The sequence below is a fragment of the Bufo bufo genome, chromosome 3, assembly GCF_905171765.1.
Source record: "Bufo bufo chromosome 3, aBufBuf1.1, whole genome shotgun sequence".
Taxonomy (NCBI): Eukaryota; Metazoa; Chordata; class Amphibia; order Anura; family Bufonidae; genus Bufo; species Bufo bufo.
In genome coordinates, this window is record NC_053391.1 from 17,324,650 (window position 1) to 17,349,709 (window position 25,060).

General features: G+C 41.4%; 1 protein-coding gene across 1 annotated transcript in view; it reads left to right on the plus strand.

Annotated features, from left to right (window-relative positions):
• Nucleotides 1-12,473: 12,473 nt before the first annotated feature.
• The window catches only part of LOC120993538 (capZ-interacting protein-like), a 31,861-nt gene continuing 19,274 nt past the window's right edge, over nt 12,474-25,060 (plus strand). Inside the window, exons 1-4 of the mRNA XM_040422020.1 lie at nt 12,474-12,509; nt 12,981-13,124; nt 16,407-16,472; nt 24,879-24,980. Coding sequence (XP_040277954.1) covers nt 12,474-12,509; nt 12,981-13,124; nt 16,407-16,472; nt 24,879-24,980 — 348 coding nt within the window. The remainder of the gene's footprint in view (nt 12,510-12,980; nt 13,125-16,406; nt 16,473-24,878; nt 24,981-25,060) is intronic.

The following is a 25,060-nucleotide window of genomic DNA, read 5'->3' on the forward strand; positions in this document are numbered from 1 at the left end:
CCAGCCTCCAGGACAGATTGACTGGTCAGGTGTGCATGACTGCATGGAGATCGCCACGCCTCCAATATATACGACAAAGAAAAAATGTGGGGGATTGAGTCAGCACAACCTGTATGTAGGTACACATCACTATGGCGAAATACATATACAAACGGAAAATGCAAATGTGATCGCACTCTGCATTTTCCGTTTATATTCTGATATCACTTTTAAACCTTTGCCCCTCTAATTTAAAACTATGTCCTCTTGTAGCAGTTTTTCTTCTTTTAAATATTCTTTCCTCTTTTACCTTGTTGATTCCCTTTATGTATTTAGAAGTTTCTAGTATTATCAGTTATATTTTTATCCAACGGGGACAGAATTATACTAATTATATTACTCTAAATAGTGACAGTATTATAGTAGTTATATTCTTGTACATAGGAGGCAGTATTATAGTAGTTATATTCTTGTACATAGGAGCAGTATTATAGTAGTTATATTCTTGTACATAGGAGGCAGTATTATAGTAGTTATATTCTTGGACATAGGAGCAGTATTATAGTAGTTACAGTGGGATGCAAAAGTTTGGGCAACCTTGTTAATCGTCATGATTTTCCTGTATAAATCGTTGGTTGTTACGATAAAAAATGTCAGTTAAATATATCATATAGGAGACACACACAGTGATATTTGAGAAGTAAAATGAAGTTTATTGGATTTACAGAAAGTGTGCTATAATTGTTTAAACAAAATTAGGCAGGTGCATAAATTTGGGCACTGTTGTCATTTTATTGATTCCAAAACCTTTAGAACTAATTATTGGAACTCAAATTGGCTTGGTAAGCTCAGTGACCCCTGACCTACATACACAGGTGAATCCAATTATGAGAAAGAGTATTTAAGGGGGTCAATTGTAAGTTTCCCTCCTCTTTTAATTTTCTCTGAAGAGTAGCAACATGGCGGTCTCAAAACAACTCTCAAATGACCTGAAGACAAAGGATTGTTCACCATCATGGTTTAGGGGAAGGATACAGAAAGCTGTCTCAGAGATTTCAGCTGTCTATTTCCACAGTTAGGAACATATTGAGGAAATAGAAGACCACTGGCTCAGTTCAAGTTAAGGCTCGAAGTGGCAGACCAAGAAAAATCTCGGATAGACAGAAGCGACGAATGGTGAGAACAGTCCGAGTCAACCCACAGACCAGCACCAAAGACCTACAACATCATCTTGTTGCAGATGAAGTCACTGTGCATTGTTCAACCATTCTGTGCATGTTGCACAAGGAGATGCTGTATGCGAGAGGGATGCAGAGGAAGCCTTTTCTCCACCCACAGCACAAAAAGTGCCGCTTGAGGTGGGCTAAAGCACATTTGGACAAGCCAGCTTCATTTTGGAATAAGGTGCTGTGGACTGATGAAACTAAAATTTAGTTTTTTGGCCATAACAAGGGGCGTTATGCATGGAGGAAAAAGAACACAGCATTCCAAGAAAAACACCTGCTACCTACAGTAAAATATGGTGGTGGTTCCATCATGCTGTGGGGCTGTGTGGCCAGTGCAGGGACTGGGAATCTTGTCAAAGTTGAGGGACACATGGATTCCACTCAGTATCAGCAGATTCTGGAGACCAATGTCCAGGAATCAGTGACAAAGCTGAAGCTGCGCCGGGGCTGGATCTTTCAACAAGACAACGACCCTAAACACTGCTCAAGATCCACTAAGGCATTTATGCAGAGGAACAAGTACAACGTTCTGGAATGGCCATCTCAGTCCCCAGACCTGAATATAATTGAAAATCTGTGATGTGACTTAAAGAGAGCTGTCCATGCTCGGAAGCCATCAAACCTGAATGAACTAAAGATGTCTTGTAAAGAGGAATGGTCCAAAATACCTTCAACCAGAATCCAGACTCTCATTGGAACCTACAGGAAGCGTTTAGAGGCTGTAATTTCTGCAAAAGGAGGATCTACTAAATATTGATTTCATTTCTTTTTTGTGGTGCCCAAATTTATGCACCTGCCTAATTTTTGTTTAAAAAATTATAGCACACTTTCTGCAAATCCAATAAACTTCATTTCACTTCTCAAATATCACTGTGTGTGTCTCCTATATGATATATTTAACTGACATTTTTTATCGTAACAACCAACGATTTACACAGGAAAATCATGACAATTAACAAGGTTGCCCAAACTTTCGCATCCCACTGTATATTCTTGTACATAGGGGGCAGTATTATAGTAGTTATATTCTTGCACATAGGAGCAGTATTACAGTAGTTATATTCTTGTACATAGGAGCAGTATTATAGTAGTTATATTCTTGTACATAGGAGCAGTATTATAGTAGTTATATTCTTGTACATAGGAGCAGTATTATAGTAGTTATATTCTTGCACATAGGAGCAGTATTACAGTAGTTATATTCTTGCACATAGGAGCAGTACTATAGTAGTTATATTCTTGTACATAGGAGCAGTATTATAGTAGTTATATTCTTGTACATAGGAGCAGTATTATAGTAGTTATATTCTTGTACATAGGAGCAGTATTATAGTAGTTATATTCTTGCACATAGGAGCAGTATTACAGTAGTTATATTCTTGTACATAGGAGCAGTACTATAGTAGTTATATTCTTGTACATAGGAGCAGTATTATAGTAGTTATATTCTTGTACATAGGAGCAGTATTATAGTAGTTATATTCTTGTACATAGGAGCAGTATTATAGTAGTTATATTCTTGTACATAGGAGCAGTATTATAGTAGTTATATTCCTGTACATAGGAGGCAGTATTATAGTAGTTATATTCCTGTACATAGTAGCAGTATTATAGTAGTTATATTCTTGTACATAGGAGCAGTATTATAGTAGTTATATTCCTGTACATAGGAGGCAGTATTATAGTAGTTATATTCTTGTACATAGGAGCAGTATTATAGTAGTTATATTCCTGTACATAGGAGGCAGTATTATAGTAGTTATATTCTTGTACATAGGAGCAGTATTATAGTAGTTATATTCTTGTACATAGGAGGTAGTATTATAGTAGTTATATTCTTGTACATAGGAGCAGTATTATAGTAGTTATATTCTTGTACATAGGAGCAGTATTATAGTAGTTATATTCTTGTACATAGGAGCAGTATTATAGTAGTTATATTCTTGTACATAGGAGCAGTATTATAGTAGTTATATTCTTGTACATAGGAGGCAGTATTATAGTATTTATATTCTTGTACATAGGAGCAGTATTATAGTAGTTATATTCTTGTACATAGGAGCAGTATTATAGTAGTTATATTCTTGTACATAGGAGCAGTATTATAGTAGTTATATTCTTGTACATAGGAGCAGTATTATAGTAGTTATATTCTTGTACATAGGAGCAGTATTATAGTAGTTATATTCTTGTACATGGGAGCAGTATTATAGTAGTTATATTCTTGTACATAGGAGGTAGTATTATAGTAGTTATATTCTTGTACATAGGAGGCAGTATTATAGTAGTTATATTCTTGTACATAGGAGCAGTATTATAGTAGTTATATTCCTGTACATAGGGGGCAGTATTATAGTAGTTATATCCTTGTACATAGGAGCAGTATTATAGTAGTTATATTCTTGTACATAGGAGCAGTATTATAGTAGTTATATTCCTGTACATAGGGGGCAGTATTATAGTAGTTATATCCTTGTACATAGGAGCAGTATTATAGTAGTTATATTCTTGTACATAGGAGGCAGTATTATAGTAGTTATATTCCTGTACATAGTAGCAGTATTATAGTAGTTATATTCTTGTACATAGGAGCAGTATTATAGTAGTTATATTCCTGTACATAGGAGGCAGTATTATAGTAGTTATATTCTTGTACATAGGAGCAGTATTATAGTAGTTATATTCCTGTACATAGTAGGCAGTATTATAGTAGTTATATTCTTGTACATAGGAGCAGTATTATAGTAGTTATATTCTTGTACATAGGAGGTAGTATTATAGTAGTTATATTCTTGTACATAGGAGCAGTATTATAGTAGTTATATTCTTGTACATAGGAGCAGTATTATAGTAGTTATATTCTTGTACATAGGAGCAGTATTATAGTAGTTATATTCTTGTACATAGGAGCAGTATTATAGTAGTTATATTCTTGTACATAGGAGCAGTATTATAGTAGTTATATTCTTGTACATAGGAGCAGTATTATAGTAGTTATATTCTTGTACATAGGAGCAGTATTATAGTAGTTATATTCTTGTACATGGGAGCAGTATTATAGTAGTTATATTCTTGTACATAGGAGGTAGTATTATAGTAGTTATATTCTTGTACATAGGAGGCAGTATTATAGTAGTTATATTCTTGTACATAGGAGCAGTATTATAGTAGTTATATTCCTGTACATAGGGGGCAGTATTATAGTAGTTATATCCTTGTACATAGGAGCAGTATTATAGTAGTTATATTCTTGTACATAGGAGCAGTATTATAGTAGTTATATTCTTGTACATAGGGGGCAGTATTATAGTAGTCTGTATTGGTTTACTAAATAAATTGTACTAGTTTTCCCAGTACAATAGATGAATGGGCTTGAAAACTGTGTTGAGCCTTGTGGTCACATCCTTTCTGAAAAGGTAAGATTACTGAATCATTAAGGTTATGATCAGTTGTGTTGGGAATTGCTCTTAAAGGGACCTTTCAGCAGGTCCACAATGTACCGCTATATGTAAGCTTCTCAGTGGTTGCTGTCACCATGTCTTCCTGTGTGCACATTTATCGGTGTTGCAGTAAATGCCCTGAGGCAGCTGCGGGACGTGTGGTCGGGAACTTGTCTAGTGACTTGTGTCAGTCTGAACACCTGGCTGACAGTATAAAGCCGCAGAGTTGGACAGATAGTTTTACACCAGGAGCTGCTATAGTAGAACATCTGCACACGTTAGAAAACGGAGGTGTTCTTGCACAAAATCGATTTTGTGATACATCATTTTATGTGGGATGAACAGGTTTCCTGTGGGAGGTTCATAGAGTTTGGCAATCACAATACTATTTTGTAGCTAAAAACGTATAGGAAAGCAAACAAAATATATTTTACAGACGTGAAATGTATCATTTATCATAAACAGCGGCGATGGAGGAACGCGGCTTCAGAGGTACGTAGGTCTGCATGGGAGATGTGTGCACAAAATGAGTTTTCATCAAAAAGTTGCTGAGGGCACGGCCATAGGTCAGGTCTCCTGATGCCGTTTTGGAAGTTGAAGGTCTCGTTCCCATTTCCGTTTTTCACTGACGTGTGCTGTCCGCATTTTCCACTGCACACATGCCCATTGATTTTACTGTGTCTGTTCACACATCAGTATTTTTTACTGACTGTGGGTCAGTGAAAAAATCACGGAGGAATGCGCATTTTTTGGGGATTGGATGCAGACCCATTCATTTTAATGGGGCCACAAAAAATGCCCGTTCTGCAGTCCAGCAAAAAGATAGAACATGTCCTATTCCTGTCCGTTTTGCAGACAAGGATAGGCATTGTTACAATGGGTCCCCAAAAAAACTGATGCAACATGGACGTTTTCCATATATTTTGTGGATCCGCACAATCGTGTGAATGCGTCCTTAGTGTCAGTGAAAAACGGACCAAACATGGACGCCATCCGTGTTGTGTCTGTTTTTTCACTGACCCATAGACTATAATGGGCATGCTTGGTCAGTATCACGGACCAAAGTAGTGCATGTCTCCGTGATATTTTCACTGACCCACCATCAGCACATGTCAGTGGAAAATGGGAATTTTACTTTTTTACTTTAGATGGATTGGTTGGATCAATGACAAAATATTTAGAAAAGATCTAAAAAGAGCCTACAAATGTATGTACCCTTGGGTTTTATATAACCATGCTGATCATGTATGACACATACGTGCCCAAACTTCTGACATATCAGCCCCATGTATCTTCTTTTTAATACATTTTTCAGACCTGTCTTGGGACAATGATCTCAGTCCCTTTGGACACTTTATTATGGTGGAACCTTTGTCCAGACTGACCGGCCCAGCAGCTCAGTGTCTTTGGAAACTATTCTAAGTATTGGCCAGTGTCATTTCTGTGGGCACAAAACAGTACAGGCTGTGCCCCTGGTGTAAGACTGGATAACATTTCACAACTGTCATTAGGGAATTATTCTCATTATTAACATATTGTCCTGATTACAGATCATACCGTCCTTTGTACTAATGGCTTGGGATTTTTGTTTGCACAGATATGAAGAAAATTGATCATCTATATGTAGAATTCATATTTCATTTACTCCTACCTGACATGAATGTAACCTCCTAATACCGCTTTCTATAAACAAGAATATTACTACTATAATACTGCTCCCTATAAACAAGAATATTACTACTATAATACTGCTCCTATATACAAGAATATAACTACTATAATACTGCTCCCTATAAATAAGAATATTACTACTATAATACTGCTCCCTATAAACAAGAATATAACTACTATAATACTGCTCCTATGTACAAGAATATAACTACTATAATACTGCTCCTATGTACAAGAATATAACTACTATAATACTGCTCCTAAGTACAAGAATATAACTACTATAATACTGCTCCTATGTACAAGAATATAACTACTATAATACTGCCTCCTATGTACAAGAATATAACTACTATAATACTGCTCCTATGTACAAGAATATAACTACTATAATACTGCTCCTATGTACAAGAATATAACTACTATAATACTGCTCCTATGTACAAGAATATAACTACTATAATACTGCCTCCTATGTACAAGAATATTACTACTATAATACTGCCTCCTATGTACAAGAATATAACTACTATAATACTGCCTCCTATGTACAAGAATATAACTACTATAATACTGCCTCCTATGTACAAGAATATAACTACTATAATACTGCTCCTATGTACAGGAATATAACTACTATAATACTGCTCCTATGTACAAGAATATAACTACTATAATACTGCTCCTATGTACAAGAATATAACTACTATAATACTGCTCCTATGTACAAGAATATAACTACTATAATACTGCTCCTATGTGCAAAAATATAACTACCATAATACTGCTCCTATGTACAGGAATATAACTACTATAATACTGCTCCTATGTACAAGAATATAACTACTATAATACTGCCTCCTATATACAAGAATATAACTACTATAATACTGCCTCCTATGTACAAGAATATAACTACTATAATACTGCCTCCTATGTACAAGAATATAACTACTATAATACTGCCTCCTATGTACAAGAATATAACTACTATAATACTGCTCCTATGTACAAGAATATAACTACTATAATACTGCCTCCTATGTACAAGAAAATAACTACTATAATACTGCCTCCTATGTACAAGAATATAACTACTATAATACTGCTCCTATGTACAAGAATATAACTACTATAATACTGCTCCTATGTACAAGGATATAACTACTATAATACTGCCTCCTATGTACAAGAATATAACTACTATAATACTGCCTCCTATGTACAAGAATATAACTACTATAATACTGCTCCTATGTACAAGAATAAAACTACTATATTACTGCTCCTATGTACAAGAATATAACTACTATAATACTGCTCCTATGTACAAGAATATAACTACTACTATAATACTGCCTCCTATGTACAAGGATATAACTACTATAATACTGCTCCTATGTACAGTAATATAACTACTATAATACTGCCTCCTATGTACAAGAATATATCTACTATAATACTGCCCCCTATATACAAGAATATAACTACTATAATACTGCCTCCTATGTACAAGAATATAACTACTATAATACTGCTCCTATGTACAAGAATATAACTACTATAATACTGCTCTTATGTACAAGAATATAACTACTATAATACTGCCTCCTATGTACAAGAATATAACTACTATATACAAATTCTAGGCTTAGATATGTCTTGACTTAAGATTTTGGTTGACATCCAACTCTCCCCCTCCCCTCTCTCCCCTAACCCACCTTCCTTTGTCTTGTTATAGCCCCCCCTCATCAGTTATTTGTTTACATATTTCACTCCATTATCTGAAGTCGTGTATGCAATCATCTTGAATATATTGTGTTTGCTGACTATGCACTTATCCAGCTGCGTCTGGACACAAGATGTATGACTCTCTACATGACTGTGTATTTTTCTCAAATAAAAAGAAATTTGATAAAGAATATAACTACTATAATACTGCTCCTATGTACAAGAATATAACTACTATAATACTGCTCCTATGTACAAGAATATATCTACTATAATACTGCCCCTATATACAAGAATATAACTACTATAATACTGCCTCCTATGTACAAGAATATAACTACTATAATACTGCTCCTATGTACAAGAATATAACTACTATAATACTGCCTCCTATGTACAAGAATATAACTACTATAATACTGCTCCTATGTACAAGAATATAACTACTATAATACTGCTCCTATGTACAAGAATATAACTACTATAATACTGCTCCTATGTACAAGAATATAACTACTATAATACTGCCTCCTATGTACAAGAATATTACTACTATAATACTGCCTCCTATGTACAAGAATATAACTACTATAATACTGCCTCCTATGTACAAGAATATAACTACTATAATACTGCTCCTATGTACAAGAATATAACTACTATAATACTGCTCCTATGTACAAGAATATAACTACTATAATACTGCTCCTATGTACAAGAATATAACTACTATAATACTGCTCCTATGTGCAAAAATATAACTACCATAATACTGCTCCTATGTACAGGAATATAACTACTATAATACTGCTCCTATGTACAAGAATATAACTACTATAATACTGCCTCCTATATACAAGAATATAACTACTATAATACTGCCTCCTATGTACAAGAATATAACTACTATAATACTGCCTCCTATGTACAAGAATATAACTACTATAATACTGCTCCTATGTACAAGAATATAACTACTATAATACTGCCTCCTATGTACAAGAAAATAACTACTATAATACTGCCTCCTATGTACAAGAATATAACTACTATAATACTGCTCCTATGTACAAGAATATAACTACTATAATACTGCTCCTATGTACAAGGATATAACTACTATAATACTGCCTCCTATGTACAAGAATATAACTACTATAATACTGCCTCCTATGTACAAGAATATAACTACTATAATACTGCTCCTATGTACAAGAATAAAACTACTATATTACTGCTCCTATGTACAAGAATATAACTACTATAATACTGCTCCTATGTACAAGAATATAACTACTACTATAATACTGCCTCCTATGTACAAGGATATAACTACTATAATACTGCTCCTATGTACAGTAATATAACTACTATAATACTGCCTCCTATGTACAAGAATATATCTACTAAAATACTGCCCCCTTTATACAAGAATATAACTACTATAATACTGCCTCCTATGTACAAGAATATAACTACTATAATACTGCTCCTATGTACAAGAATATAACTACTATAATACTGCTCTTATGTACAAGAATATAACTACTATAATACTGCCTCCTATGTACAAGAATATAACTACTATATACAAATTCTAGGCTTAGATATGTCTTGACTTAAGATTTTGGTTGACATCCAACTCTCCCCCTCCCCTCTCTCCCCTAACCCACCTTCCTTTGTCTTGTTATAGCCCCCCCTCATCAGTTATTTGTTTACATATTTCACTCCATTATCTGAAGTCGTGTATGCAATCATCTTGAATATATTGTGTTTGCTGACTATGCACTTATCCAGCTGCGTCTGGACACAAGATGTATGACTCTCTACATGACTGTGTATTTTTCTCAAATAAAAAGAAATTTGATAAAGAATATAACTACTATAATACTGCTCCTATGTACAAGAATATAACTACTATAATACTGCTCCTATGTACAAGAATATATCTACTATAATACTGCCCCTATATACAAGAATATAACTACTATAATACTGCCTCCTATGTACAAGAATATAACTACTATAATACTGCTCCTATGTACAAGAATATAACTACTATAATACTGCTCCTATGTACAAGGATATAACTACTATAATACTGCCTCCTATGTACAAGAATATAACTACTATAATACTGCCTCCTATGTACAAGAATATAACTACTATAATACTGCTCCTATGTACAAGAATAAAACTACTATATTACTGCTCCTATGTACAAGAATATAACTACTATAATACTGCTCCTATGTACAAGAATATAACTACTACTATAATACTGCCTCCTATGTACAAGGATATAACTACTATAATACTGCTCCTATGTACAGTAATATAACTACTATAATACTGCCTCCTATGTACAAGAATATATCTACTATAATACTGCCCCCTATATACAAGAATATAACTACTATAATACTGCCTCCTATGTACAAGAATATAACTACTATAATACTGCTCCTATGTACAAGAAAATAACTGCTATAATACTGCTCTTATGTACAAGAATATAACTACTATAATACTGCCTCCTATGTACAAGAATATAACTACTATATACAAATTCTAGGCTTAGATATGTCTTGACTTAAGATTTTGGTTGACATCCAACTCTCCCCCTCCCCTCTCTCCCCTAACCCACCTTCCTTTGTCTTGTTATAGCCCCCCCTCATCAGTTATTTGTTTACATATTTCACTCCATTATCTGAAGTCGTGTATGCAATCATCTTGAATATATTGTGTTTGCTGACTATGCACTTATCCAGCTGCGTCTGGACACAAGATGTATGACTCTCTACATGACTGTGTATTTTTCTCAAATAAAAAGAAATTTGATAAAGAATATAACTACTATAATACTGCTCCTATGTACAAGAATATAACTACTATAATACTGCTCCTATGTACAAGAATATATCTACTATAATACTGCCCCTATATACAAGAATATAACTACTATAATACTGCCTCCTATGTACAAGAATATAACTACTATAATACTGCTCCTATGTACAAGAATATAACTACTATAATACTACTCCTATGTACAAGAAAATAACTACTATAATAGTGCTTCTATGTACAAGAATATAACTACTATAATACTGCTCCTATGTACAAGAATATAACTACTATAATACTGCTCCTATGTACAAGGATATAACTACTATAATACTGCTCCTATGTACAAGAATATAACTACCATAATACTGCCTCCTATGTACAAGAATATAACTACTATAATACTGCCTCCTATGTACAAGAATATAACTACTATAATACTGCCTCCTATGTACAAGAATATATCTACTATAATACTGCCCCCTATATACAAGAATATAACTACTATAATACTGCCTCCTATGTACAAGAATATATCTACTATAATACTGCCCCCTATATACAAGAATATAACTACTATAATACTGCCTCCTATGTACAAGAATATAACTACTATAATACTGCTCCTATGTACAAGAATATAACTACTATAATACTGCTCCTATGTACCAGAATATAACTACTATAATACTGCCTCCTATGTACAAGAATATAACTACTATAATACTGCCTCCTATGTAGAATAATATAACTACTATAATACTGCTCCTATGTACAAGAATATAACTACTATAATACTGCTACTATGTACAAGAATATAACTACTATAATACTGCCTCCTATATACAAGAATATAACTACTATAATACTGCTCCTATGTACAAGAATATAACTACTATAATACTGCTCCTATGTACAAGAATATAACTACTATAATACTGCTCCTATGTGCAAGAATATAACTACTATAATACTGCTCCTATGTACAAGAATATAACTACTATAATACTGCCTCCTATGTACAAGAATATAACTACTATAATACTGCCTCCTATGTACAAGAATATAACTATTATAATACTGCCTCCTATGTACAAGAATATAACTACTATAATACTGCTCCTATGTACAAGAATATAACTACTATAATACTGCTCCTATGTACAAGAATATAACTACTATAATACTGCTCCTATGTACAAGAATATAACTACTATAATACTGCTCCTATGTACAAGAATATAACTACTATAATACTGCCTCCTATGTGCAAGAATATAACTACTATAATACTGCTCCTATGTACAAGAATATAACTACTATAATACTGCTCCTATGTACAATGTTATCTAAATGTCACTACAGTTCTGGGTTGTCAGGCAGTGTAATTATCGTCAGTGTTTTGAGGCTGCGGTTTTATAGACCCCGCTCCTGTCTATTCTATGACATCTTCCTGGTGCAGACACAGAACAGACTCTGAGCATTTTATCGTCCCATATAACGGACATATTTTGCTCTGTGTTTACCAGCCGGACCCAGGGGGTTATAATTTTATATTGTGTGATGCAGGGGACACACCATGCTCTTCACTACAAGGATACAGGAAATACTAACGGTATTAAATCCCTCCCTGCTCCTTGATGTTTTAGAGCCTGAGGGATTATGTCGAGGTAATCACACGCACAGCACCGCACAATACCGTCACAGCCTTCTGAGGGTGAGCCGACTCCTGCAATACCGCAATCACATCTCACTAACCTCTCGTCCAGAGACTGACAACCATTCCTGACCTAATACTTTTCACAGCTGAGGCTTTGTTACAATGTATGTATTCTTGACCAGTTAAACAGCCTGAACTCCAAATTGATACATTTTATCTGCACTGATACATTGTAACAAGTTATCCACAGAACCTTATTTGCTATTATAATGATTTTGCAGAAGGGAAACCATGGGAAAGATATTACTTCCCCCATCATCTCCATGTATCAGGCATCTACTCCCAATGCTCCGGCACCTTTTGTTAGCAGGGGGCTTCCTAACCGGAGAATGAACAATAATTTGTAATCCTTCATAACTTGTTCAGGACGGGGCTGACGTCTCCAAAAACCAGCTCATCACCTCCGGTATGATGGGGGCATCGCCTGGACACCAGACATGGCGTATCAACTCGCCCTCGCCTTCCGGGCGTCCTGGACGTGTCGCGTTTGATATGCTAGGACTCGGAACGGTGAGATATGAATTCTGAAGAAGGGCTGGGGTCTGTATCTTCACCAGGGCAACTGGGATACCATCTTTTGGATATTTTCACACCTGTTCTCTAGTTGGCCGGGGGGGGGGGGGCGACTGCATGGGTAATGAAGCCCTGAGTCCGAGGTGTGAGGGAGAATCCCCCCAGACCTGCTCCAAATGTAATCCCTGGAATATTTGGGGTCACAAAGTGGGAGATCCAATGGAATTGGTTCGTGCACCATTACTCTGCCCAAATCTCCTGGGAGGACAGGACTCTTACCACCTAACTGTTAAGTATCAGAACTTTCTATGTTTTCGCCTTTTTATTTTACAATTGTTTGCCCTTTATGTCTCTTGTTATTCATTTTTTGCAACCAAGTGCTGTCCATTTTTTATACATTAAACTTAAAAGTTTGAGGGTTTGTCTTGCAACCTTAGGAACCTGTGTGTGCAGTCTGCGGCGGTGCGTTGTTTTTCCGTGAGGCTTACTATCGTGTGGATGTCCGCTTGCAAGTGGAACACTCAGGGGTGTCCTGTCGACCTTCTAACGGGCAGGTGGTGGCGGCAAAAATTTTTGTGTTGGGTGTGCTTGCAGGCTTCAGGTGGTCGATTTATGCTCGAGTTACGGCCCGGCGCAGGGCGTGAGGTGAATCGGCCTGAAGGGCTTGGGCAACCCTTGTCACCGCGGGCCGGTCTGGTCCCCGGTACGTGACATGGGTCCACTGACGTGGACATTGCTTGCTCTTTCTTTGATGACTCTTCAACAATTTATAGGGTCAAAGCCAACCAAAATACACCGGGTACACCAAGGTGGGGTCCCCAAACCAAGATGGAACTGACGGTGCAACTTCTCACCCATAGGCACTTTTGGATCTCGGTGTGCAGCCCAATAAGGGATAAGCGGCAGTGAGAGGTCTAGGTCCCCGCTTATCTCTTATAGCTTAGACTTGAATGGGGGAGTCCAGGAAGAACCTCCTTCTATTTTAAGAGGCATAAACTCATCTCTGCGGCCGCAGCCGTGTCTTCGATGATGGCCTCACTTCCCGCTTCTGCTCCAGATGTTTCCTGTGAGGGCACGGGCCGGCACAATTAATCCTGATGAGGGTACAAGACGTCTGCACTGAGCCTCAACTGCAATGGGTCGTACATAATCAGAAAAACATGGCTGCTTGCTTCCAGAAACAGCGCCGCATCCGTCGGGCATGGTTGTGTGTGGTATTGCAGGTTAGCCGCATTCACTGAGCTGCAATACCAGATACGACCCATAGACAGGTGTGGAGCTGTTTTGGAAGAAAGCACCCCAGTGGGCTCAGCTCATCGGCCACCACATGTCCTCACTATCAGGTGGTCAGAATGAACCCCTGGTAGTTCCTGGGGGTCATTCCTTCTAGCGATGGGAAAGGGAGCGAATATTTCAAGCGATGGACTTACCAGGCACCAGCCACAGTGCCCCCGCAACAGTACAACAGCAGGACACAGGCACATGCCGACAGATACTGTGCTATACAGCTACAGAGCCCCCATAACAATGCCATTCGCCTTCCTTGCCCCATAACAACCACAGTGCCCTCATTACAGTGCAAGCCACATTGTGCCAATAAGAGAGCCAGCCACAGTTTCTCCATAACAGTAGACCCCCACCTTCAATGACCCCTCCATAACAAAGCCGTCCATGGTGCCCCATCACAGCACAAGGCATAGTGCAGCCACAGTGCCCCCATACTAGTGCAAGCCACAGTGCCCCCATACTAGTGCAAGCCACAGTGCCCCCATACTAGTGCAAGCCACAGTGCCCCCATACTAGTGCAAGCCACAGTGCCCCCATACTAGTACAAGCCACAGTGTCCCCATACTAGTGCAAGCCACAGTGCCCCCATACTAGTGCAAGCCACAGTGCCCCCATACTAGTGCAAGCCACAGTGCCCCCATACTAGTGCAGCCACAGTGCCCCCATACTAGTGCAAGCCACAGTGCCCCCATACTAGTGCAAGCCACGGTGCCCCCATACTAGTGCAAGCCACGGTGCCCCCATACTAGTGCAAGCCACAGTGCCCCCATACTAGTGCAAGCCACGGTGCCCCCATACTAGTGCAAGCCACGGTGCCCCCATACTAGTGCAAGCCACGGTGCCCCCATACTAGTGCAAGCCACAGTGCCCCCATACTAGTGCAAGCCACGGTGCCCCCATACTAGTGCAAGCCACGGTGCCCCCATACTAGTGCAAGCCACAGTGCCCCCATACTAGTGCAAGCCACAGTGCCCCCATAACACTGCCAGCCAGTGCAATCCCCTATAACAGGGGTGGTCAACCTGAGGCTCTCAAGCTGTTGCAAAACTACAACTCCCAGCATGCCCACACTGGGCATTGCTTTTGAGCCACGTTTTCTGTCTCTTCTCCAGTCACTTCCAAAGCTGCCTCCCTAATTCTGCGGACTTGGCTCTTTGACCGGCAGAACGCTGTTTCTACACATTGTGTCATGCAAGAGCTCAGTTCTGTGCTCCCACTCCTAGTAGAATTCTAAATGCAGCTTTGGGGGTGACTGGAGGAGAACACATAATGCAATCTGTAAGAAATCTAGAGAAAATTTCCATTCATTCCTGCAGACTGCAGACTTATAGCTGAACTTGCTCCCTTTATGGGACCTAATGCAAAATCTGTACCGGGGTCCCAACCATCATGGGGCATTCATTATACTAGTGTCTTCATATTTGACACAACCTGCAGGGCACCTGAGCCCAGGTGTGACTGCAGCTTCTGCACCCGCCATAGGGAGCTGTATATTAGGGAATTGCTAGTCAGGCATTCTGACCATCATCTGCCATGGGAATGCACACATAATGCTGGGGCACTGCTCTCGCCCATCCCTGCCCCACCTGAATGCAGTTACTGTCTCTTTAAGCTCGCCAGGCATTGCACACAGCAGGAGGGGGATTCAGCGCAGCACTCTGGGAATGTCATTCCCTATAAGACACCATGTGACATGTTATTAGACAGATCCTCAGCGCTGATTCCACGCCCAGCGGTCACCAGAGCCTCATTCATCCTCATAATAAGGGGCTCAGCTCACGGGGGGTCAATGTCTTGCATCCGCCTGCCTGCGACCACGACTAGTCACGCTCTATGTGCCCGGCTAGAGGAGCTCGGGGCGTTGTGCCATGCTCCGTGCGACTGAGGACACCTAGCCGGGATCCCACGCCTTGGGGTGTTCGCACTCCCATCGTAGAGGCCTGCATCGACCAGCTGTCCGTCACATGAGACGTTCCTCCCAGTAATCTTCAGGGAACCTGCAGACATTTGTCCCTCGCGTCGCACAACATCGGACTCCCGGGGAATCTTGACTATTCCGTGAGTTGCTGTCACCCCCCCCCCGGGGGTATGCCATCGGATGGACGTGAGGCTGCAGTCTCCCTGGAGACGATGAGGCTGGTTGTTATTTTCAGTATCACAGATGTAGCAGAGCTGAAATCGTCTTGAACCGGTTATCAGCAGAAGCTGTGCACGTAGATGACGAATTCAGCTCTGCTACATCTGTTTGGAAAGGCTGGACTGTCGCTTATATTTGCTTATGAGAAATCATGCGATCTTGAGTATTCTATACACAGGGGTGTAGCTCAGAGGGAGGGTGCAGTTATACTTGGTGCTGGTTCCGGATGGGGGCCCCTCTTCCCAGTCTTCTAAATGGCACATGGCAGGTGGGGGGCCCTCTTATAGATTTTGCATTGGGGCCCAAAAGCTTCAGGTTGCACCAGTTACCTGCTGGAGGTCGATGCCTGTACTGGGGCGTTGTGTTTTATTTGTTTACAAATGGATAAGAATTTGTTACAAATTATTTCTCAACGTATCTGTTTTTTTTCCCATCGGATACATATATATATATTTATATATAGGAATATGATCATTCACTTACCTGAAGGGGTGGTCACGTGGTGTTTTTTGCAGTGTTTTAATTGCAACAGAAATAGCCCAAAAAACAAACAAACACGGTGCCCCCTAGTGGTGACAACAGACAGTGGAAATTTTAGGGGCAAATATACATCAGATATATTAGAAAAATGCTGCAAATCATAGAAGCTGCTGATGTTTTACAAAAAGAAATGTAAAGGTGAGGACCCTTTTAGGAGCCCTTTAAGAATGCCTCCTGGGTGGAGCTAATTCCTACTTAGGGCTCATTCAGGCGGCCGTATGCTGTCCGCAAAAATACTGAATGGTATCCATTTTTTGGCGGATCCACAAAAAAAACGGTTAGCATTCAGTATTTTTGCGGACCCATAGACTTCAATGGGGCCATCTCCTGATTTTCACGGACAAGTATAGGACATGTTTCATTTGTTTTGCGGAACCGCGGAATAGAAAAGGGCCCCATAAAAGTGAATGGGTCAGCATCTAATCCGCAAAAAAACGGATCCGCATCTGAATGAGCCCTTAGGGTCATAGAGCAGATATAGGTGCACCAGCTCTTTCCACTTTCGTATCTTACCAATGCCCTAATGTTCTGTTTAGCAAAAGTAGGCGGGGTTCTATGGTTCTGGGCGGAGTTCAGGCGGATCTGGGGTGTGGCTTATATTTGTTCTAATATTTCTCTTCTTTGGAGGTTACTTGCCGTGATGCAAAATGATAAAATCACGGGAATATGGCCAATTTTGTGTGCAACATCCCAGGATGCTTTGCAGCACAAATCAATTCTCAATGTTTCATAATGATGTAACGGTCTGTATCTTCCTGTTGGATCTCAGCATGTATTATATTGCGTCTGCTCCTCAAGGCCCTCCCCGCTCGGCGATACGCCGAAGGTACCTGGATAGACCTATTTAGTCTGGGACTTTCTCCGTCACAAACCCATCTCGTTAATAGTATCCACTAATGATCAGTTGCTCGTGGGTGGTCCAGCTCCTGGCACCGCCCATGAGCAGCACATAGGGGATTTTTCTGTACAGGCTCTTTACGGTGGGGTCCTAAATTGGAGATCCTCCATCTCTTCGCTGTCAGCAATTATAGTACAACATTTACAGTGTTGTCCAAACAATTCTGTTGGGTGAGTGGCGGCCCTATGGGGACAAAAAACATTGATAGCAATGGGGTATATTCTAAGGCCTCTATAATGCGGCAGGTTGATCACCGCTGCACTAGATTGTTATGGCAAAGGGGACCGGATCTGGAGCCGGACACCTGCACAGAAATTGAGCATTTGTCATGTGTACCTCGGGTTATATGGGCCCTTTGGTCCTTAGAGAATCAGTCGGGCCCCGGCCACTCTTTCCTATCTATACAAATTGCTGGTCAAAATTGTTCTGCAAATGTCTTCCCAGTTAAGGTAGGCTGAGAGCAGGAGGGTCATAGACCCCTAAGTCCCTGGGGGGGTTAACCTGACCCTCCCCTTATAGATTCTGCAGCCACCAGATATGACATTGACATCTATTTTTACTTTGTTTTTGCTGGTGGGAACATAAAAAAAAAAAGTGAGGTTCAGCGGAACGGGCGGAAATGTGTGCATTTCCTCTCCTAAGGCTTTGTGTAACACGTGCACCGCGGTGGAGCGTCGCCTCCGCTCACTGACGGGGCCGTATCTCCGCTGCATTGTGGGACTGTGTCGCCGTTACGGAGGCCTCTGGCACACAGACATCTCCTCCTCAAAGCTTCCTGATTATTTCTGCATTACAAGTCTTGCAAGGAAACATTTGGCTGCCTGCAAGACGTCCTCATCTGAAGCAATAACCGCGCAGGCGATGACACAACACCCTGCAACCACAACACCCATCAGCCATCTCTCAGTGCGCATGATGAGGGCAGTCAAGGTTTCTGAGGGTTTTTTTATGATGACTGGTAAAAACTCTATAGTAAGGCCTCATGCACACGAACATATTTTTTTTCCGTTTCCATTCCATTTTTTACAGGTCTGTATGCAAAACCATTCACTTTAATGGGGCTTGTCTGCATGTCTGTATGTCTGCATGTCTGCATGTCCGTATGTCTGCATGTCTGTATGTCCGTATGTCTGCAGGTCCGCATGTCTGCATGTCCGTATGTCTGCATGTCCGTATGTCTGCATGTCCGTATGTCTGCATGTCCGTATGTCTGCAGGTCCGTATGTCTGCAGGTCCGTATGTCTGTATGTCTGCATGTCCGTATGTCTGCATGTCCGTATGTCTGCATGTCCGTATGTCTGCATGTCCGTATGTCTGCAGGTCTGTATGTCTACAGGTCCGTATGTCTGCAGGTCCGTATGTCTGCAGGTCCGTATGTCTGCAGGTCCGTATGTCTGCAGGTCCGTATGTCTGCATGTCTGCATGTCCGTATGTCTGTATGTCTGCATGTCGGCATGTCCGTATGTCTGCATGTCCGTTCCGCCCCAAAAAATAGAACATGTCCTATTCTTGTCCATTTTGCGGACGAGGACAGGCATTATTACAATGGATCCGCAAAAAAAAAAAAAATGATGTGACATAGATGTCATCAGTTGTTTTTTTTTGCGGACCGCAAAATACATATGGTCGTGTGCATGAGCCCTAATGGGGAGATTTATCAAGACAGGAGGCGCTTTCTGTGCTGGTCTTGACGCGCAGCCGGAGGATGTGCCTAATTTATGATGAGGTGCAGGCCTTGTCATAAATTAGGTGCATTCTCCGGCAGTACGTGCACCTAAACAGAAATCCGCGCTATCTCAGACCTGCCGTAGATTTCTGGCTTTATTTGCGGCAGAAAACTGGCGTCAATGAAGATATAATTTGTCAGAGCCGCTTGTCATGCCCCCCCTTTTTTGCCTTTGCCATGCCCCTTTTGGGGAAAGTGGCGGGGGGCGGCGTAAAACTGAATTTTTAAAAAAGTCGCAGCTAAAAAGTCTCACCTGCGACTGCTATAAAGGGGGAGATTTATCAAGACTGGCGCTTTCTGCGACGGTCTTGATATCCCCGGCGCTGCTGGAAGATGCGCCTAATTTATGACAAAGCGTACGCCTCGCCATAACGTAGGTGCATCCTCCTGCAGTCCGTGCTCAGAGCTGCCGTAGATTTCTATCTCCATTGACACCATAAAACGGATAAATTTGTCGCTGCATTTGGCCACATCCCCTTTCAACGCCATTGGCACATCCCCTTTTAGAAAAGTGGCAAGGATGGCGAAAAAAGGGTAAATGCGCCAATTTTTACACCACTTTTTAGGAGTAAAGGGAATGATAAATCTCCCTTAAAGTGTTCAGTTTCGCTACAGCACCACCGCCACTCGCAGATCATGCGAGTGTATTACTGTACAGCGGCGGCGGCACTCAGCAGGAGGGCACCTATGTGTGAATGAGGCCTTACACAGGACAGGTTCTCCTGAGCGGGAGACGCTCTTATTAACTGCACAGGACAGGACCCCCCTTCCCCTCTAATAACTCAGCATTCCCTAATGGGGTGTGTGAAAATACAAATCCTTTAAGGGACAGAGACCTATAGAAGCCAGTGTAGCAGTGAGAGGCGTTCTGCTGGGCAGCTTCCTGTGACCACACCTGTCCCTATAGCTGCATGCAGTGAGGTGGTAGTCACCCGAACAGGAAGGAAGTCAAAGGAGATCAGATTAAAGGGAGAGAAGCAAGATGTGAAATAAAGCCAGATTCTTCATAGGGATGTGATACTAACTACAATGTGAGCGTCTGGATACTGTAACGGGGTTAGACTTTAATATAAAAACCTCAAGTTGACTTGTTATTTCCTCTTCATACAGTCTCGTCTTTCACCCACTGATCTGAAAGTCCTACCAGATTAGCAGGAACAATTGCAAAGTTCAAAACCAAATTAAATCTGATGGTTCAGAACACACGAGTGATCCAGATCCATCGTAGGCAGGGGCGCGCCTAGCCTTTCTGCTAAAAATGCCATGACCCTTCTGCTGCCCCTACCTGGTGCTGCCTGAGGCGATGGCCTCACCTGGCCTCCTGGGTGGTGCGCCCCTTATCGTAGGAGAAGACATTACAGCAATTAACCTGATGAGAACTTCCAGATCTATTGGAGCCGCTGTTACCTGTGATCTGTGCACAGCAAATGCAAGGAGGACACAAACTGCGCCTTCCCTGAATTCCTAGCACAGAAGTGTCTGCGCTGCGTCAGGGCGGTCAGCTGCGCCTCCCAACCATCTTGGATCCAGCAGGACAGTCCCGGATTTCAGGTGCTACTCTGGTGCTATGCAATTAAATTAAAAGGCTACATTGTAGGCAATTCCCCCAACTGCTCCTCCCTTTGTCACCCTTGTGTCCCCCATCTCCTCGGCTCCGGGCAGCGCATCCCGTGTCCCCGCTCCCACAGTATAGCACAGGACTAGGGTCCTGCCCTGGAATTTACCTGGCTCATAAATAGATGATTCTTTGGGCAACCACAACTCCCATCATGCCCTGACAGCTGTAGACCTACAGGGCATGCTGGGAGTAGTAGTGTTGCCATATTAGACATGTATGGCATATCAACATGAGGTCATAAATGTTTGATAGATGCAAGTCTCAGAAGGTTGGTGAGGATAAGAAAGCATGGCCCTCACCATTGACTTCTATGGGAGCAGGCAAGCCCCTCATAAAGCAGGGAACCCCCCATTTTCTTCATACATGCAGTTCCTAGAACCACTAGTGGGAGACTACTCGAGCGGGAATTGGGCAGGGTTTTAGCTGTGGGAAGCCATGATGCAAAAATTCAGAGTGTGACTGTAAGGCAACTGGCTGCAGCATAAGCCCTCCCCCACCGCTCTGTCTGCAATAGACCAGGGACACTGTGCACCCCCTCCTAAGCAAAGCTGACGCCCTCAGGCAAAAAAAAAAAAGAAAAGGGTTAGGGTTCTGAAGAAAACCAACTCCTGTGGTCAGGTTATCCTTCTACGTTGATCATCATTTCTTGGTGTACTGTCCCTTTAAGAGGCACCCTTTACCTTCTGGTTCCATCATGAAGAAATGGGGACTTGTAATAAAATCAGTTCCTAAACGGCTTATTCACACACTGCTGCCTTCAGTGAGCCCGAGCCCCTGGCTGCTTTTAGACGATTACCGAGTGATCAGCCAGTGAAGGACTTAACGAGTAAACCCTTAAATCTGCGATCATTACGGACTTAGACATGATAGGACATCGCCAGGCGTGCTGCAAAACCGCAGACAAGAAATCCCCAATACAATGAAGCCCGTGATAATAACAACCCCTTACTATATACCCTGCATATCACAGAGGGTGGTCCGCATTCAGCTAGAGCAGGGGGCTGCAATGTCTGGCTCCTGCTCCAGCAGAAAGGGCCATTCTCTTGAAGGGACCCCCCGTAATACACAATTTCCCTTGTAGTGGTCACTGAAGGGACGGACAAAACTTCCCTGGCAAGACAAGCATTTTGTTACGGGTCTCACATGTAATACAACATCAGTGTGGTGGATGAGCCCCTTAAAGGGTAACTCCAACCATAAAATAATTAGCATGTTCACTCTTTCCATTGTTCTTCATTTTACCGATACCCATCAGATCCACATCATCTGTTATGGGTGACAAAAAAAACAAGGGGTTGTCAAAGCCCCGCCTTTTGTCATCACCTAAATATATTTAAAGGGAAACTCCATTCTGAAATATTTCCATATGGTGATTTCTTGACTAAACTGGTGGAGCTGGAAACTTCCGTTCTGGTTTATCCCAAACTGTTTGCTTTTTAGCTTCCCTTTGTATATCATGCAATTGCATTCCTTCCACGCTTCTATTGCCTTATTGGTGGTCTATACAGGATCAGGAGCAGTACAGGATAATAGGGGTTGTAGTCAAACTAAAATAAAGGTAAAATCCATAAGACCTGATCAGTGCATGTTCCAACCTTAACCCGGACCCACCACTAGGGGGAGCTTACTGCATACTGTCTGCATAGTCTGCTCCTGAGCTCCACCTAGTGGTGTCTGCAGGAAAGCTGAATGTCTATACAGAGGATTGAAGGCTGAAATGACCGGATGATTATAAGGGAAGCTGCAGCCAATCTGTTTTAGCACACACAATGCAGATTGATGCACCCAAGCCATGTAGGGCCAATCAGAGGGATAACGAGGGCCACGGCTCCAAACATTCATGTTCATACTGATGAGTGGAGGCAGATGGGGCCCCTGACATGTCACTAAGGGTGTTTTGCAGCGGCTCTAAGATTACAATGTCTGCCCGGAGACAGAGCCTCTGTGTGCAGAGCATTAGGCACCGAGTGCACAGATAAATCAAGGAGGATTGTGTAATTCCTGTTACGTAATGACTTCTGTCAGATCATCAAAGGGCTGAGCGTTCCATATCCCACAGATTATTCCCGTATCTGACGCAACGTGATAATGGAGGAAAGTGGGGTTGGCAGCGGCTCAGCCTGAGGGAGAGCAGGGGGCAGATGAGGTCCTGGGCCGCATAGTGTGTGAGTGGTGTCCTAATACTGCAGAATACAGGCCGTGTTATATGACCAGACCAGGAACTAGCCCGTCATCCGTAAGCCCTCAGCTACACTGCGACTTTTTGTAGCGCGACGGATTGATTTTAACTATTGAGTGAAAGCTGCGGTCAACGAGATTGTAATCAACTGAGTGCATGCACTTGGACTGCAAAAAGTCACAGTGTAGCCGAGGACTTATACTGTATGTGCGGTATTATATTAGAGGGGTTGTCCAAGTTATATTTATTGATGACCTATCCTCAGGATAGGTCATCAATATCAGATCGTCTGGGGTCCGACACCCGGCACCCCCGCCGATCAGCTGTTTGAAGAGAAGGCGCGCGCCCTGCCAGCGCTGCCTCCTCTTCACTGTTTGCCTGCTCGCCGTTGCATCTGCATCTACACCCAAGCCGTCCCATTCATTTCGATGGGACGGATCGCTTCAGCGGATGCAACGGCGAGCAGGTAAACAGTGAAGAGGAGGCAGCGCTGGCACGGCGCGCGCCTTCTCTTCAAACAGCTGATCGGCGGGGGTGCCAGGTGTCGGACCCCAGACGATCTGATATTGATGACCCTTTCCTGAGGATAGGTCATCAATAAATATAACTTGGACAAACTCGCAGTCTCGTGGCTTTTTCATGTGAGGATATTTCATGTCTGTGAATTTCTTTGTGTTGTAAAATTCACTGCAGTAGAATTTAAGTCGTTGTCGTCACAAATAACAAGCACTTGGAGAGTTTCCCACGAGAAGCTATTCTTACTTCCATTAAATAAAAAGTAGCAGGAGATAAGTCTTGCAGCGTCTGTTTCCTTGTTGGGATGGAGTCAAGAAGGAGTCTGCCATGGACGGAAATAACAGACCCTTGATGATGTCTGTTATCACTCCTGCCGGACTTAAGGGCAGAAAAGGGTTAACAGTATTATCAGATGTAGACTCCGAACTGTCTGGTAAACGGAATACAGGGTTTCAGGATTAAATTAAAAGATCTGCTTTTCTCCAGAAATAGCACCACTCCTGTTAGATAGGTTGTGTCTGGTATTGCAGCATTCAAGTTAACAGGACTGAGCCGCACTTCCACGTACAATCCATGGACAGGCGTGGCGCTATTCTGGGATTAACAAAAGGAGCAGTGTTATAATTCTCGAAACCCCTTTAAGGATCATCAGGTGCCGCATACGGCTACATACATGAATGCTGGACACAATGCAGGCACTTAGTGGCATCACGACTCAACAAGCTATACTCTTTATTATGTCACAGCGTTTCCATTCCCTGACAGCAAGCAAAGATCTTGAGAACAGTAAGAAACTGAGGCACAGTATATTATTAATGTTGTTAATATTGATTTTCTTCGTTATTTTCAGGGGAAATCCGCAGAAAGCGGCTCGGGTGAAGAGCCTGCACCGCCATCTGTAGCCAAGCTCGCCGGGTTATTTGGTGACACCTTGAACAGTTCAAAGAAAGAGGTGATTACAAGACAGGGGCATTTTCCCTGTGAGATACCAGTTATGATGTCATATGATAGATTATGCATCTCTGTAGACTG